This window comes from Carlito syrichta, unplaced genomic scaffold, assembly GCF_000164805.1.
Source record: "Carlito syrichta isolate Samal-C Ts95f unplaced genomic scaffold, Tarsius_syrichta-2.0.1 Scaffold308972, whole genome shotgun sequence".
Lineage (NCBI taxonomy): Eukaryota > Metazoa > Chordata > Mammalia > Primates > Tarsiidae > Carlito > Carlito syrichta.
The window spans coordinates 44,336-60,139 of record NW_007253068.1 but is presented as its reverse complement, the minus strand read 5'-3'; the positions used below and the strand labels follow the sequence as shown (position 1 = coordinate 60,139).

General features: G+C 37.5%; 1 protein-coding gene and 1 non-coding gene across 5 annotated transcripts in view; one reads left to right on the top strand and one right to left on the bottom strand.

Annotated features, from left to right (window-relative positions):
• The window catches only part of EPC1 (enhancer of polycomb homolog 1), a 113,144-nt gene that overhangs the window by 86,959 nt on the left and 10,381 nt on the right, over positions 1-15,804 (top strand). For all 4 annotated transcript variants that reach the window (XM_008066495.2, XM_008066494.2, XM_021716811.1 and 1 more), the window contains exons 3-10: positions 818-963; positions 1,378-1,584; positions 1,918-2,066; positions 4,825-4,984; positions 7,605-7,781; positions 7,867-7,956; positions 8,038-8,186; positions 9,695-10,047. In XM_008066495.2, coding sequence (XP_008064686.1) covers positions 818-963; positions 1,378-1,584; positions 1,918-2,066; positions 4,825-4,984; positions 7,605-7,781; positions 7,867-7,956; positions 8,038-8,186; positions 9,695-10,047 — 1,431 coding nt within the window. The remainder of the gene's footprint in view (positions 1-817; positions 964-1,377; positions 1,585-1,917; positions 2,067-4,824; positions 4,985-7,604; positions 7,782-7,866; positions 7,957-8,037; positions 8,187-9,694; positions 10,048-15,804) is intronic.
• TRNAK-CUU lies at positions 14,080-14,152 on the bottom strand. The gene has a single exon. It is a non-coding gene; the product is annotated as a tRNA-Lys (tRNA).

Below are 15,804 nucleotides of genomic sequence, written 5' to 3'. Positions count from 1 at the left end.
CAACTAGTTCAAAAACTGTTCTGAGCTGTGGAAAAAGCATCTCAATAGGTACACTGCTTAAAACAAATACTTTGCAGGTGACTAAAGTTTAAACGTATGAGGATAAATACACAATTTTAAAATAAATTCCAGGTTTTAGAGGTCCCCCCAGTGCATATTTTAATAGATAAGATATATTGAATATATCTATATATTTTAAAGTATATATGAAACAAGTGAATTTTGTATTTCAATTTGGGTCCCATCCTCAAAATATCTCATTGTGTATATGAAAATATTCAAAATCAAAAATCCAAAACACTTCTAGTCCCAGGCATTTTGGATAAGGAGTACTCAGCCTATACTGTTATTGGTAGTGACTTCTAATGCTTCAGCTTTAATATCGCTCTCTAAGCTTTTGGTGAAGTAGTTAAATCGTCTATAAAGTGGACTTAAATATTCTAGAAAAACCATATTCAAAGACATTTTGTATTATATCAAACTATATGAAATTGCTGCAATGAGATGATTTTTGAGCTGTGAAAATGGTGCTTTCACATGGTTCAACCCAGTACATCTTAATAACGGGCTCCTAGTTTATTTGCTTTGGGAGTAGTAGGAGGAGGTCGCATCCGTTGTCTTTTATCAGTTATATCTATATTCATAGTAAGGATAATCTCCTTCCTTTAAGTGTAGAAGATATATCTGTAAGCTTAGATTACAAAAAAGTCTTTCTTATTTCTTCAGAAAACGTGTCTTCTTTTTATCCAGACATCTGTGAGTGTGTTTTGCTGGTGAATTCACACAGTAAATGATTGCTTGTGGTTCCTTCTGTCAGCTTTTAGTTTGGATGCTGAACAGCCTGATTATGATTTGGATTCTGAAGATGAAATATTTGTGAATAAACTGAAAAAGAAAATGGACATCTGCCCGTTGCAATTTGAGGAGATGATTGATCGTTTAGAAAAAGGCAGTGGTCAGCAGGTATAATTTCATTTATATGTAGTACATGTGTGGACATATTCTATGTAAATAACTATATTATATGAAAAGAGTATAATGGGGGAGAAATAAGGTAAACAAGCAGGATTTGGAGTTAGAAAATATGAATTCAAATTCAAATTTCATATTTACCTATTACTAACCTGTGTAATCTTGAGCAATATGTTTAAAAAAAATCTCTCTGTGCCTCAGTTTCCCCCAGGATTGTCAAAATTAAATAAAATAATGTATATAAAACACCTAGCTCAGTGACTGACATGTATAACCTACTCCACATAAGTTTGCTATTTGTTAATAATGTTGTAATTTTTGTTATTATCAGCTAAATTTAGAAGCAAATACTTTTTAACCTTATATATGTATTATACGAAAATGACATAACCGTTTTACATTTAGCCAGTCAGTCTGCAGGAAGCCAAGCTACTGCTAAAAGAAGATGATGAATTAATTAGAGAAGTTTATGAATATTGGATTAAAAAGAGAAAAAACTGTCGCGGGCCATCTCTTATCCCATCAGTAAAACAAGAGAAGCGAGATGGTTCCAGCACAAATGATCCTTATGTGGCTTTTAGAAGACGTACTGAAAAAATGCAGACTCGAAAAGTAAGTGAATTTGAAGAATTTTTTTTTGGTAATTTTTTTTGTATGAGAATGAATTTCTTAATATCTTAATGCTGTAGTTTAATTTGTGTTCAAATATGACTTTCTATACGATAATGAAAAAATTAATTTAAAATAAGTTGACTTTAAGATTTATTATGAAACTGTTAATGATATATTTTAATGTTGATCCATTTAAAAATCATATACAAAATTGATTTCCTGGTGATCCATGCTCCATTTTAGTGTCTTTAAGTTTCAAACTGATACAGTTATGTGTCAGTAACTGTGCTCACAACTCCACTATACATTAAACAAACAACTTCATACTTGCAGAATCGCAAAAATGATGAAGCCTCTTATGAAAAAATGCTTAAGCTGCGTCGAGATCTAAGTCGAGCTGTTACTATTCTAGAAATGATAAAAAGAAGAGAAAAGAGTAAGAGGGAGCTACTGCATTTAACACTGGAAATTATGGAAAAGAGGTAAAGTATATTTTAATAGAGTTGGGAAGTGTAGTACCATTAACATATTGTATATTGAGTTTATTTATTTCCTATACAATTATCTGAAATGAGGTAATGGCAGAAATATCTTCTTTTAATAATAGAGACTGTTTAAATATGTAGTATGATATTACATTTTGAATAATTTTACATGTTTTCTTTTTGTCTGTTTATATGAATTCAAGGAGTGTACAAGTGCAGCTTTGCCACATGGATACACTGTGCAGTGGTGAAGTTGGGGCTCCCAGTGTAATGGTCATTCAGATAGTGTACATTGTATCCACTAAGCATCTTCTCATTCCTCACTCCCCTCCCTCACCTCCCTAGTCTCCAATGTGTATCATTCCCTATTCTGTGTTGGTGCAATCACATTATTTAGCTACCACTTCTGAGTGAGAACATATAGTATTTGACTTTGTGCTTCAGAGTTGTTTCACTTAAGATAATGGTCTCCAGTTCCATCAATATTGCTGCAAAGATATGATTTCATTCTTTTTTTATGGCTAAATAGTATTCCATTGTATATATGTGTACCACATGTTTTTCAGCCAGTCATCCAATGATAAGACACCTAAGTCGAGTCCATATTTTTGCTATTGTGAATAGCGCTGTGATAAACATGAATGCTACTATCTTTTTGATAAAATGACTTCTTTTCCTTCAGATAGATACCCAGTAGCAGAATTGCTGGATCAAATGATAGTTCTGTTTGTAGTTCTTTGAGAAATCTCTGTAGTGCTTCCATTGAGGTTGTGCTAATTTACATTCCTGCCAACAGTATAAGTGTTCCCTTTTCTCCACATCCTCATGAACATCTGCTGTTGATTTATTTTCTTTAAACGTGACAGGTTAAAAATTAAAATATAGCCAGGCTCGGTGACTCAGCCTGTAATCCCAGCACTTTGGGAGGCTGAGGTGAGTGGATTGCCTAAGCCTGCGGGTTCGAGACCCACCAGGGCAACTTGGCGAGATCTCATCTCTACAATAAATCAAATATTAGCCGGGCGTGGTAGCGTGTGCCTGTAGTTCCAGCTACTTGGAAGGCTGAGGCGGAAGGATTGCCAGAGCCCAGCAGGTTGAGGCTGCGGTGGCCGGGAGCAGCCACTGCACTCCAGTCTGGGTGACAGAGTGAGGCTTAACTCAAAAAATAAAATAAAATATACAAATATTTCCATTTCCAAGTCTTGTTCTTGAGTTGTATGCAGAACTGTAAGGGAGAGAACATTTGTTCGTCCTAAAGTTTTTGTCTTATTTACTTGATAGTACTGATTGTTTGTATATAGTTTAAAATACTGGGTTGAAAAGTATAAAGGAGGAGGGGGAAAGGCCCATAAATCTTAACACTCGACCATTTGGCAGGGCACCCAATGAAAACTTGTTTTTTATTTTTTGGTTTTTTTTTGAGTAGGAGTCTTACTCCTTCACCTAGGCTGGAGTGCAGTGGCACGCATGCTTACAGCCACCCCAGCATCGACCTTCTGGGCTGTAGTGATCCTTCCGCCTCAGCCTTCAAGTAGCTGGAAATACAGACGCATGCTACCATGCCTGGCTATTTTTTATTTCATTGTAGAGACAAGGTCTCACCAAGTTTTCTGGGCTGATCTCAAACCCGCGGGCTCAGGCAGTTCACTAACCTGGGCCTCCCAAAGTGCTGGGATTCCAGGCTGAGCCACTGAGCCCAGCCACAATGAAAACTTTAAGCCCCCCTGCCCTATTTCTCAGTTCCTATTCCCAAAGAAAACCACTGTTAAATTTCTTGAGATTACATTCAGCAATATTGATTTTAAGCACAGGCAATTCTAATTAGCAAAAAGTTTCTCTGTACCATTTTAAGCATTAATTTCAACTTCTCCACCAAATCTTTCACTAAAATTGCTCAGTTAAAGTTCCAGCCTTTTGTTTTATTATTATTTTTATTTTTACCCACAGTTATTTTTATTTACTTATTGTTTGAGTCATCCAGGGCTGGAGCACAGCAGCACAATCACATCTGTCACAGCCTTGACCTGCTGGGCTTAGACATTTCTGCCTCATCCTTCCATATATCTAGGACTGCAGGTGCACACTACCACACCAGCTAATTTTTTAATTTATTGTAGCGATGAGGTGTCGCCGTGTTGCCCAGACTGTTTGTTCTCAAACTCCTGGGCTTAGGCAGTCTTCTCGCCTTGGCCTCCCAAAGTGCTGGGTACGGGTTTGATCCTCCACACTCGGCCCACAGTCATCTATTTATGTGTCCAGATAAAGATGTAAGCCAAAACAGTAGAAGGAAGAAACAAAAGACATTATATAATCTTTAAATTAAATAGAGCTTTAGCAAATAGTCACAAATTAACTGTAATCTTTTGTCTAATTGGTGTCTGTTATATCACAGTCAATTTTTAATGGTCATAAGGATAAGTGCTTACAGAACTAACTTTTTAAACCTTTTTTTCCCCGAGCTTTACTTAGGTGTATTGACAACATAAAAATTATATATTTTGTACGTTGATCAAAGGGTACAGACTTACAGTTATGAAATGAGTAAGTTTTGGAGACCTAATGTATACAATGAAATTTGCTAAGAGAATAGATTTAAATAATCTCATCACATACACACATAAGGTGACTATGTAAGGTGATGGATATATTAATTAGCTTGATTGTAGTAAACATTTCACAATATATATGTATTGAAACATCACATTATACACCTTAAGTATATATAATTTTAAACTTTCCTTTTTTATAATTTCAGGTATAATTTGGGTGACTACAATGGAGAGATCATGTCTGAGGTTATGGCACAGAGACAGCCAATGAAACCTACTTATGCCATCCCTATCATCCCTATTACTAATAGCAGTCAGTTTAAACATCAAGAAGCAATGGATGTGAAGGAGTTCAAAGTTAATAAGGTGATTAAAGTTTTTGTGATAATAGTATAAAGTTTTATTTTTGGTTTCTATTTTTCCTTATAAATGGAAGATTTTGTTGCTATATCTGATAAAAGGAGTATTTTACTAGTTATAGGATTATGAAATATTAATTCAAACAAAATAATGGAGGTTTAGGGAAACAGACATGGTACCCTTTCTGATATGATGAGTTTGTCTCTTGGGACTCATCAGTGTGTAAAAGAGAATTCCAGTATCTCTTTTTGTTTGTAATATAGATAGTTGAGAGATGGAAATATTTGACAAATTAGTACTTAATCAAATACTTCATAATTCATGAAGAATAAAATTTGGTGAGAGGAAATAAAATTAGTGAAGGGAAACAGGGAAATAAGGGGGGCATTTAATTACATGGCACCTTCTTGGAAAGTGTGCATCTGGAAAAAGTATTTTTTGTGTAAAATTTTTCATGAAGTTTAGAAGTCAACATACCAGTTCAATGTGAAGAGTGAGTCTACATCAGTTTCATCTTCCTGTGTTATTTAATATCATGTTTGCAATTTTTTTATTGTAGCAAAAGAGACCTTCAAACCTGAACTGAATATACATACCAATTAGTGATGATTTCCCCAGCCCAGACTCTGTGTGTGTGTGTGTGTGTGTGTGTGTGTGTGTGTGTGTGCGCGCGCGCGTGTGTGCACGCGCGCACGAAGGGGGGGGTTACAGCAGTGCCAGGGACCATTTTCATTTTTTAATAAAATGTTGGAGAGAGAGGTTAGACAGGGGAATAAAGTTATTCCCTTTGATAATTCAGAAAGTTAGGGTTATGCTCCAAATTATTATTTACTTTTATTCATATAAATACTTATTTAAATTTTATATGTCTAAATTTTATGTTCTGCATTTATAATTTATTAGTCCTAAATATATCTTTAAAATTTATTGCAGTTTTTTCCACTTTTAGTAGTTTAAGATTGTGGTCCCTCTGTCTAAACCTTCCATGGCTTTATAGTCTACTTATTTGTCTTTCGGCTCTTATATTTCAAGGTCAGACTCCTTCAGTTATCCTACTCTGTACTTTGTATATATATGTGCCAGAAGTGTAAAACTTCATACTTCAAAGTTATTTACTTTAAATTCCTCCAGATTAAAACAGAATCATTAATGGGGCTGTTTCTGTTATCTTGATACTTTTTATTGTGATTTAAGTAATTGGATTGCACACTTTTTTGAATAAGCACAAGGTTTTGAATTGTACTTGTAAGAAAAGTCGTAGGTAATAATGTAGTCCTAAAGTATTGTCTCAGCTGACCGTTGATACTAACTTTGAAATAATATTTTGCATTACCATATGGCTATGTCTTTTGATTTAAGATTGTACTGTCTACAACAGTAGAAATTGTAGATACATTATAATTTAATAGTTAACTTCCCCCCAAAAAATCATAATACCATATACATGTCTAAAATATTTAGTATGTTTTCATAACTGTGACATTTGCCATGATTATTTTCTTCCCAACAAAGATAATTTTTACCTCATCTTCTTACCTACAAACAAAATTCATACTTCTTTCAACCTTTGCCATCATCTACAATAAATATTTCTAATGTGTGTTGTGTTCTATCAGCTTAATCACTCTGCCTTTGCATTTTATTCATTTTTTTTCCTCTATATAATGATTTCATACTTCTACCCTGTACAACTGCTCAAAATTCACCATTCCAGAAAGCTGGCATTGTTAACGGTTATCTGCAGTTTGATTTCTGTGTATATAAACTTATTTTCGTTATTATTTTCTCTATATTAATTTGTTATTTCTTGAGAGTAAAATCTAGACATTGCTTTTTTTTTCTCTCTCTCTCCAAGAATTTTTATAGAAAGTTAAGAAAGCCGGGCTCGGTGGCTCAGCCTGTAATCCCGCACCTTTGGGAGGCTGAGGTGAGTGGATTGCCTGAGCCCGCGGGTTCAAGACCCGCTTGGGCAGCGAGACCTCATCTCTACACTAAATAAAAAAATCAGCCGGGCGTGGCAGCGCGTGCCTGTAATTCCGGCTACTTAGAAGGATTGCCAGAGCCCAGCAGGTTGAGGCTGCGGTGGCCGGGAGCGGCCACTGCACTGCAGTCTGGGTGACAGAGTGAGACTCCAACTCAAAAAAAAAAGAAAGTTAAGAAAAAGAGGAGCCGGTGGTAAATACTGATTGAATTTATAGGATAGAACTTCAGATGCTAGAGAACTTCTGTGGCCGGGAGCGGCCACTGCACTGCAGTCTGGGTGACAGAGTGAGACTCCAACTCAAAAAAAGAAAAGAAAGTTAAGAAAAAGAGGAGCCGGTGGTAAATACTGATTGAATTTATAGGATAGAACTTCAGATGCTAGAGAACTTCTGTTCTCTCCTTTTACTTTAATTGAAGCAAAATAGTTTATAGGATTATGTTTAGATTGTAAGGCATATTTATGCCACAGAGGCCACCTTCTCTAAGACTTTACATTATGAGATGGCCAAATATAGTTTTGTTTCTCTTATGAATATGAATGACCTCATTATAGCAATAAACCTCTTTTTATAATTTTCCCAAAAACTACAAGTCTGTTGAACATGGTTTCTCGTGTATAATTAATTCACATCTTTTGTTGCAGCAAGATAAAGCCGATCTTATCCGACCGAAACGGAAATACGAAAAGAAGCCCAAAGTCTTGCCATCGTCTGCTGCTGCTACTCCCCAACAGACGAGTCCTGCTGCACTGCCAGTCTTTAATGCTAAAGATTTAAATCAGTATGACTTTCCCAGCTCAGATGAAGAACCTCTTTCCCAGGTAAAAAATAAGGTTTTATTTATGAATTTAGAGGAAGAATGTAGGAAGTCACATATTTGACCTACCTTTTTTATTTTATTTAAAGGTTCTGTCTGGCTCTTCGGAAGCTGAGGAGGACAATGATCCTGATGGTCCTTTTGCTTTTCGTAGGAAAGCAGGCTGTCAGTACTATGCTGTAAGTTTCAGACTCTCTTTGTAAATAACAAGCTGTTTACTTTTAACTGATAAAATAATTTGAATTTTTTTTGTTTTTAAGCCTCACTTAGACCAAACTGGCAACTGGCCTTGGACTAGTCCTAAAGATGGAGGATTAGGGGATGTGCGTTATAGATACTGCTTAACTACTCTCACCGTACCCCAAAGGTGTATTGGATTTGCGAGAAGACGGGTTGGGCGTGGTGGAAGGTAAGGTAGTTGTGTATTTCTAGCCTAGGGCTATTTTAGATAGAGCAATCCTTCTGGACAGCTCATTAGTTCCCATTTGCTATTCTTAACTGATTTGTTGTCTAAAATATTTTTGCCACTTTGCTACTGGTTCTTACACAACCATAGCTTTTGATACGTATCTCTAGAGGGTCCCTGTTGAATCTGCTTTTCTCCCCAAGAATGAAAACTTCAAATAAATTATCAAGGGATAGAATTCTGAGAAAAGGCAACAGATAAAGACAAGTATAGCTTAATGATTGCGCACACTATATAATGTTAAGGAAACTACAGAAAAGTTGTTTCAGGAGTTCTGGGAGATACTGGAAAAAGAGATTAAATGGGCCAAGAACTGTCACATTAACTAGTATGATGGATTGTTTAACTTGTCAATGAAGAGGATCCATGCATGACCTAACCTTAAATGCCTTTATGTGAGAAGTTGTTTGTATGGGGAGAGGAACTGCAGAACACATAAACTTAATGTATAATGTGAAAAAAGATAAAAAGGCAAAAAAAAAAAATTGTGTCAAAGTGCTTTCAGGAAGAAATTTAAGGCTATAACTTATGATAAATTAATAGCGTATATAATTTTTATTTCATTTTTAATTCTCAATTGCTGTTTTTATTCCTTAAACTTTAGTTTAAAATTATCTGGGCACTAAAATACATTTTTTCATCCATCACTAATTAATACCAGTAGTCGTGAAAATTCTCTATGTTAGCTTTATTTTATTCTATTATCGGCATTAATCAATGTTAGTATTTTGAGATGGAGTCATTTATAAAGTTTGTATAAACAACATCAAACTATGTCCTTTAGAGTAGTGGATCGCAAATATTTTGTCCATTAGAAATTTTAGTGGTATAAAATATCACATACCTTTTACTGTTTTTCTCTTCCCTTCTCCCCTCCTCACTAAAAAGAATGAAGTTTTTACTTAAATATAGAAGAAATATGTTAGCAACATTTTATGAAGTGTTTGTTTTGATGCTTTATAATGAAGTGAAAATCTTTGGTTGAGAAACATTTTGAAAAAAGAATTAGAAACTGAGATTTTTAGCCCATAAGAGTTAAATATTGAAATAACCAACTTGATAGCTTTTATTTTATTTATTTATTTTTTTTTTGAGTTGGAGTCTCACTCTGTCACCCAGACTGGAGTGCAGTGGCCGCTCCCGGCCACCGCAGCCTCACCCGCTGGGCTCTGGCGATCTTTCCGCCTCAGCCTTCTAAGTAGCCGGAATTACAGGCATGCGCTACCACGCCCGGCTGATTTTTTTTTTTTTGATTTATTGTAGAGATGAGGTCTCACTGCCCAGGCGGGTCTCGAACCCGCGGGCTCAGGCAATCCACTCACCTCAGTTGATAACTTTTAAATATTCTGTATAAGTTGGCTTTTTAGGAGTTGAGGGGAGTAAGGAAAACTTTTTTGTATAATCTTTGAATATCTATTTTAAATGTATGTTTCCTGTCTTATTTTTGATAGGGTCTTACTGGACAGAGCTCATTCAGACTATGACAGTATGTTTCAACATCTGGATTTGGAAATGCTTTCCTCACCACAACATTCTCCAGTCAATCAGTTTGCCAATACCTCAGAAACAAATACCTCGGACAAATCTTTCTCTAAAGACCTCAGTCAGCTACTAGTCAATATCAAATCATGTAGATGGCGGCATTTTAGGCCTCGGACACCATCCCTACATGACAGTGACAATGATGAACTCTCCTGTCGGAAAGTATATAGGAGTATAAATCGAACAGGAACAGCACAACCTGGGACCCAGACATGCAGTACCTCTACACAAAGTAAAAGTAGCAGTGGTTCAGCACACTTTGGTATGTTTATTGTTATGATGTATATTTCTATAGAAATATCAGGTTCATCCATTTTTTAAGTGGTTTATTACATTTATGACTAAAAGTCATTTTCTCTCAAAACAGTTGAAGGAAAAAAGACCTTGGTCTAAGTATTTATTTGATTCTTGTTGCTATAGGAATTTTTATATGTGTCTTCACTTGAATATATCTACTACATAAAAGGTGGTTTATTTCTATTTAATGTGTGACTTTGGTTCCTGGATGCAATTCGTGAACCACAGAGTTTATTATATCTTCAAACAATATGAAAGAAAAATGGACTCTAAATTGTTAACTATTTTATGCTCAGACACTTCTCTAGTTGTTTTACCTAGTCTGCTCAAGCATAGAGACCAGGAAGTCAATAGATATGTATAAGCTTATATGCTGACACAGTAATTCAGAATGATTTATGAAAGAAACATATTTTTCAAAGAAGAATATTTAAGTTAAAGGATTATTTTGATACCTTTTGGAACTTTTCACATATCTACTTTATTATTATGGCTACAGTGTGAAATGTGTCTAAAATAAATGCCATCCATTTAAAATATTCCTATAATCTTAGCTTTCTTGTTTTTTGAGGGGGCAGTGGAGTTGGGTTTTTTTTTTTTTTTGAATTGGAGTCTCACTCTGTCACCCAGACTGGAGTGCAGTGTCACGCTCACAGCTACCACAGCTTCGACCTACTGGGCTCCGGCAGTCCTTCCGCTTCAGCTTTCCAAGTAACCAGAACTACAGGCACGCGCTACCACACCCAGTCAGTTTTTATTTATTGTAGAGACGAGGTCTCGCCAAGTTGCTTGGGCAGGTCTTGAATCTGCGGGCTCAGGCAATCCACTTGCCTCGGCCTCCCAAAGTGCTGGGATTATAGGCTGAGCCACCAAGCCCGGCTAATCTTAGCTTTCTATTTTAAAGTATAAGTTTGTTATTTGAAGCATATAGATTATAGAAATGTAATGTTAACGTTACATTAGTACAGTTTTTTTGGTTGTTGTTATCTTTGGTTTTGGGGTTTTTTGTGTTTTTTTTTTTTTGAGTCGGAGTCTCACTCTTTTGCCCATGCTGGAATGCAGTGGCACACTCACAGCTTCCTCATCCTCGACCTTCTCATCACCATGCCCAGCTAATTTTTTTCTTTATTGTAGAGACAAGGTCTTGCCTAGTTGCCCAGGCTGGTCTCAAACTACTGGGTTTAGGTAGTCCTCTCGCCTCTGCCTCCCAAAGTGCAGGAATTGCAGGCGTAAGCTACTGTGCCTGGCCAGGTTTCTGTAAAGATTAATTTAAATGTAGATTTTGAAAGGACTGTGAGATACTTACTGTTTCCCTAATCACCTGATAGAGTTATAGACAGTTAAACAGCCTCATAAGTACAGAAATTTGGCCTAATGTGGTGACTCACACCTGTAATCCTGTACTTTGGGAGGCTGGCAGGAGGATTCTTTGAGCCTAGGAGTTTGATATCTGTCTGAGCAACATAGTGAAACCTCATCTTTACAAAAAATTAGTCAAAGCGTGATGATGTGTGCCTGTAGTCCCAACTATTCTGGAGGCTAGTTTGGGAGGATCACTTGAGCCCAAGAGGTTAAGGCTACAGTAAGCCATGATCGTGCCACTGCACTCCAGCCTGGTTGACAGAATAAGACCCCATCTCAAAAAAAAAAAAAAACATACAGTTAACCCTTGAACAGTGCAGGGGTTAGGGGAACTGAACCCCCCAAACAGTTAAAACTTTCTGTATAACTTTTGACTCCCCAGAAATTTAACTATTAATAGCCTACTGTTGACCAGAAGCCTTACTTACTGATAACATAAACTATCCATTGAAATGTATTTTGTGGCCGGGCTCGTTGGCTCAGCCTGTAATCCCACACCTTTGGGAGGCCGAGGTGAGTGGATTGCCTGAGCCTGCGGGTTCGAGACCTGCCTGGGCAGCAAGACGTCATCTCTACAATAAATCAAAAAATCAGCCGGGCATAGTAGCGCATGCCTGTAATTCCGGCTACTTGGAAGGCTGAGGCAGAAGGATCGTCGGATCCCAGCAGGTCGAGGCTGCGGTGGCCAGGAGCGGCCATTGCACTCCAGTCTGGGTGACAGAGTGAGACTCCAACTCAAAAAAAAAAAGATGAGCATTATCAAAAATTTAGCTGGAAAAAAAATCTTTAGTAATCTTGTAATTTTCTTCTTAATCATCCTTCCTCCCAAATATATAGGATACACCTTTTTAAAAATTGGCTTATCTGGTTTTTTTCTGTTCTACTTATTTTCAACTTCTTAAATTTTGCTGTATCTTCTTATATAGTTAGGGAATAAATACTTACAGACTACTATAGGATAACACTATTTATTAGTTCATATTTGAGAATATTCCAGAAGCCTAAAGTTTTTATGTTCTATAAAGTATATATACACATAAGTGCATTTAGTTTAAGTGAATTCAACTATAGGGCCCTAAAGAAAAAAAGAAAATGTAGCAGTTCAAACGTTATACAAGATTCTAAATACAACTCTACTAAAAGATTGTATTCTTCAGAGTGAGCCCAGAAAGGGAGAAATGAATCTGTCCCTCTTAAAAATTCAGTGCCTACATTGCCCCTGTATTCATAGGTTGACCTATTTTTAAATTTTTTTTTTCAAACAGCGTGGCCCCCAAATATAAAGGAGACTACTTCATCTGGTACATAACCAAAGAAACTTTGATTTAGTCTGATGCCAGAAGGGAAAAAACTGACTGTGTTGGACTTACTAAAAGAGAAAAGTCTATATCAGGGCACTCTCTGAAGGAATTTTTAAAGCTTCATTTTAACTATACAGATGAATAACTCCTTACCTGAAATGCTTGAGACAGAAGTGTTTCAGATTTCAGAATTTTTTAGACTTGGGAATATTTGCATATACATAAGATACCTTAGGGATGGGACCCAAGTCTAAACACGAAACTCATCCGTTTCATGTAAGCCTTATACACTTATACACCTATACACCTTTTATACCTGAAAGTAATTTTATACCATTTAAAAAAATAATTTTGTGCATGAAACACGGTATTGACTGTGACTCATCACCTGAGGTCAGGTGTGGAATTTTTCATTTGGCATCTTGCCAACACTCAAAGTTCCAGATTTTGGAGAATTTCAGATTTTAGATTTTTGGATTAGGGATGTTCAACTTGTACATACTTTAGAATTAACCAATGTGTGAGATGCCAATCAACGGATACACTCTCCTTTCTTGCTGCCTAAGCCAAATAAATATGTTGGTTGTAATTTAGCTATTTTTTTTTTTTTTTTTTTTTTTGAGTTGGAGTCACTCTGTCGCCCAGACTGGAGTACAGTGGCCGCTCCCGGCCACCGCAGCCTCGACCTGCTGGGCTCCGGTGATCCTTCCACCTCAGCCTTCCAAGTAGCCGGAATTACAGGCATGCGCTACCATGCCCAGCTGATTTTTTGATTTATTATAGAGATGAGGTCTCGCTGCCCAGGCAGGTCTCGAACCCACGGGCTCAGACAGTCCACTCACCTCAGCCTCCCAAAGGCGTGGGATTACAGGCTGAGCCACTGATCCTGGCTCATTTAGCTATTTTTGATAATTCAGGCATTGCTATTAATATAAATATTTCTACTTAAGCTTGACATAGTAAATCCCTCTGGACTGGGTTTTTTCCTTTTCTAAGTAGTTATCTGTAAGGGCCTATTCTTGTTTTTTTGATTTTTTTTTAGTTGGAGTCTCACTCACTCTGTCGCCCAGACTGGAGTTCAGTGGCTGCTCCCGGCCATCGCAGCCTCAACCTGCTGGGCTCCGGCGATCCTTCCGCCTCAGCCTTCCAAGTAGCTGGAACAACAGGCGCGTGCTACCACGCCCAGCTAATTTTTTTGATTTACTGTAGAGATGAAGTCTTGCCAAGTTGCCCAGGTGGGTCTCAAACCCGCGGGCTCAGGCAATTCACTCACCTCGCCTCCCAAAGCGCAGGATTACAGGATGAGCCACCGAGCCCGGCAGAAAAGGGAGGACCGCCCAACGTGGGACCCGAACCCATGACCCTGGGATTAAGAATCCCATGCTCTACCAACTGAGCTAGCCGGGCAGTTTATTCTTGTTTTTAGATAAGAAATTCTAAATGAAATAACAGGAGTCCATTCATTTTGGTAAAGTGCATGAACTTTTAACACACCAACTTTTAATACCTCTGTTTTAACTGCTCAAAATTCTTTTTACTGGCATCCCAGTCTTGGCCATTTTGCATAGATATGTAATCACATGGGTAGCCTGTTTAGACAGGTGTTGGGTAAACTTATTAGTTAGATGTTGAGGGCTCCGTCTTCTGGATACAGTGCGGTAGAATAGAACTTGGAAATAAATATATGGAAATTCTAATATATGTGTATTAGAATTTCTAGGACTAAGTTTTAGTGCTTAAGGATAAAATGTTTATTTTTAACCATCTTTAGGTAACATTTGAACAGTTTCCAAATACAGCTTTCTAATTTGGTTTTTACTCACAGACACACTTTTGAAAATGTATTATTTGTTCAGTGACTGAGTATTCATTTATGTGTGTTTGAGTTTGGAAGATAACAAATAGTAGAATTAAGAGTCCTTATATAATTCAGAAAGATTGAAAGCAGAAAGTGATTTTTAAGCTACAATTATATATTCAGGATATGAATTCCTAGTTTCCAATGAAATTGCATCAGCATATTCTAAGTTCATATATCTGCATTAAAGATTTGATCTATTTTTATTTTTATTTTTTTGAGTTGGAGTCTCATTCTGTTGCCCAGACTGGAGTGCAGTGGCCGCTCCTGGCTACCGCAGCCTCAACCCGCTGGGCTCCGGCAATCCTTCCACCTCAGCCTTCCAGGTAGCCAGAATTACAAGCATGCACTACCACACCCGGCTGATTTTTTGATTTATTGTAGAGATGAGGTCTTGCTGCCCAGGCGGGTCTCGAACCCGCGGGCTCAGACAATCCACTCACCTCAGCCTCCCAAAGGCACGGGATTACAGGCTGAGCTACCGAACCTGGCTTGATCTATTTTTATAAGTGACTAGGAGATAAGTAGCCAGAATGATATGTTCCAAGTCTGTGTGTGTGTGTGTGTGTGTGTGTGTGTGTGTGTGTGTGTGTGTGTGTGTGTCAGTCTCTGTCTCCCAGACTGGAGGGCAGTGGCACACTCACAAGCTACTACAGCCTCCACCTGCTGGGCTCAGGACATCCTTCTGCCTCAGCCTTCCAAGTAGATCTATTTTTATAAGTGACTAGGAGATAAGTAGCCAGAATGATATGTTCCAAGTCTGTGTGTGTGTGTGTGTGTGTGTGTGTGTGTGTGTGTGTGTGTGTCAGTGTGTCAGTCTCTGTCTCCCAGACTGGAGGGCAGTGGCACACTCACAAGCTACTACAGCCTCCACCTGCTGGGCTCAGGACATCCTTCTGCCTCAGCCTTCCAAGTAGCTGGAACCACAGGTGCGTGCTATCACGCCCAGCTAATTTTTTGATTTATTGTAGAGCCGTGCTCTCACCAAGTTGCTCAGGCTGGTCTCGAACCTCTGGGCTCAGTCAGTCCTCTCACTTCCTCCTCCTAGAGTGCTGGATTACAGGCATGAGCCACCGTGCCCAGCTTAAGTCTTTGTATCTGTAACTTACTTAGTGTGATTTAGTTTGTAACATAAAATTTTAATCTTACTATGGAAAATAAACTTTAGATTTGATCGCTGGATTTTTTTTTTTTTTTTTTT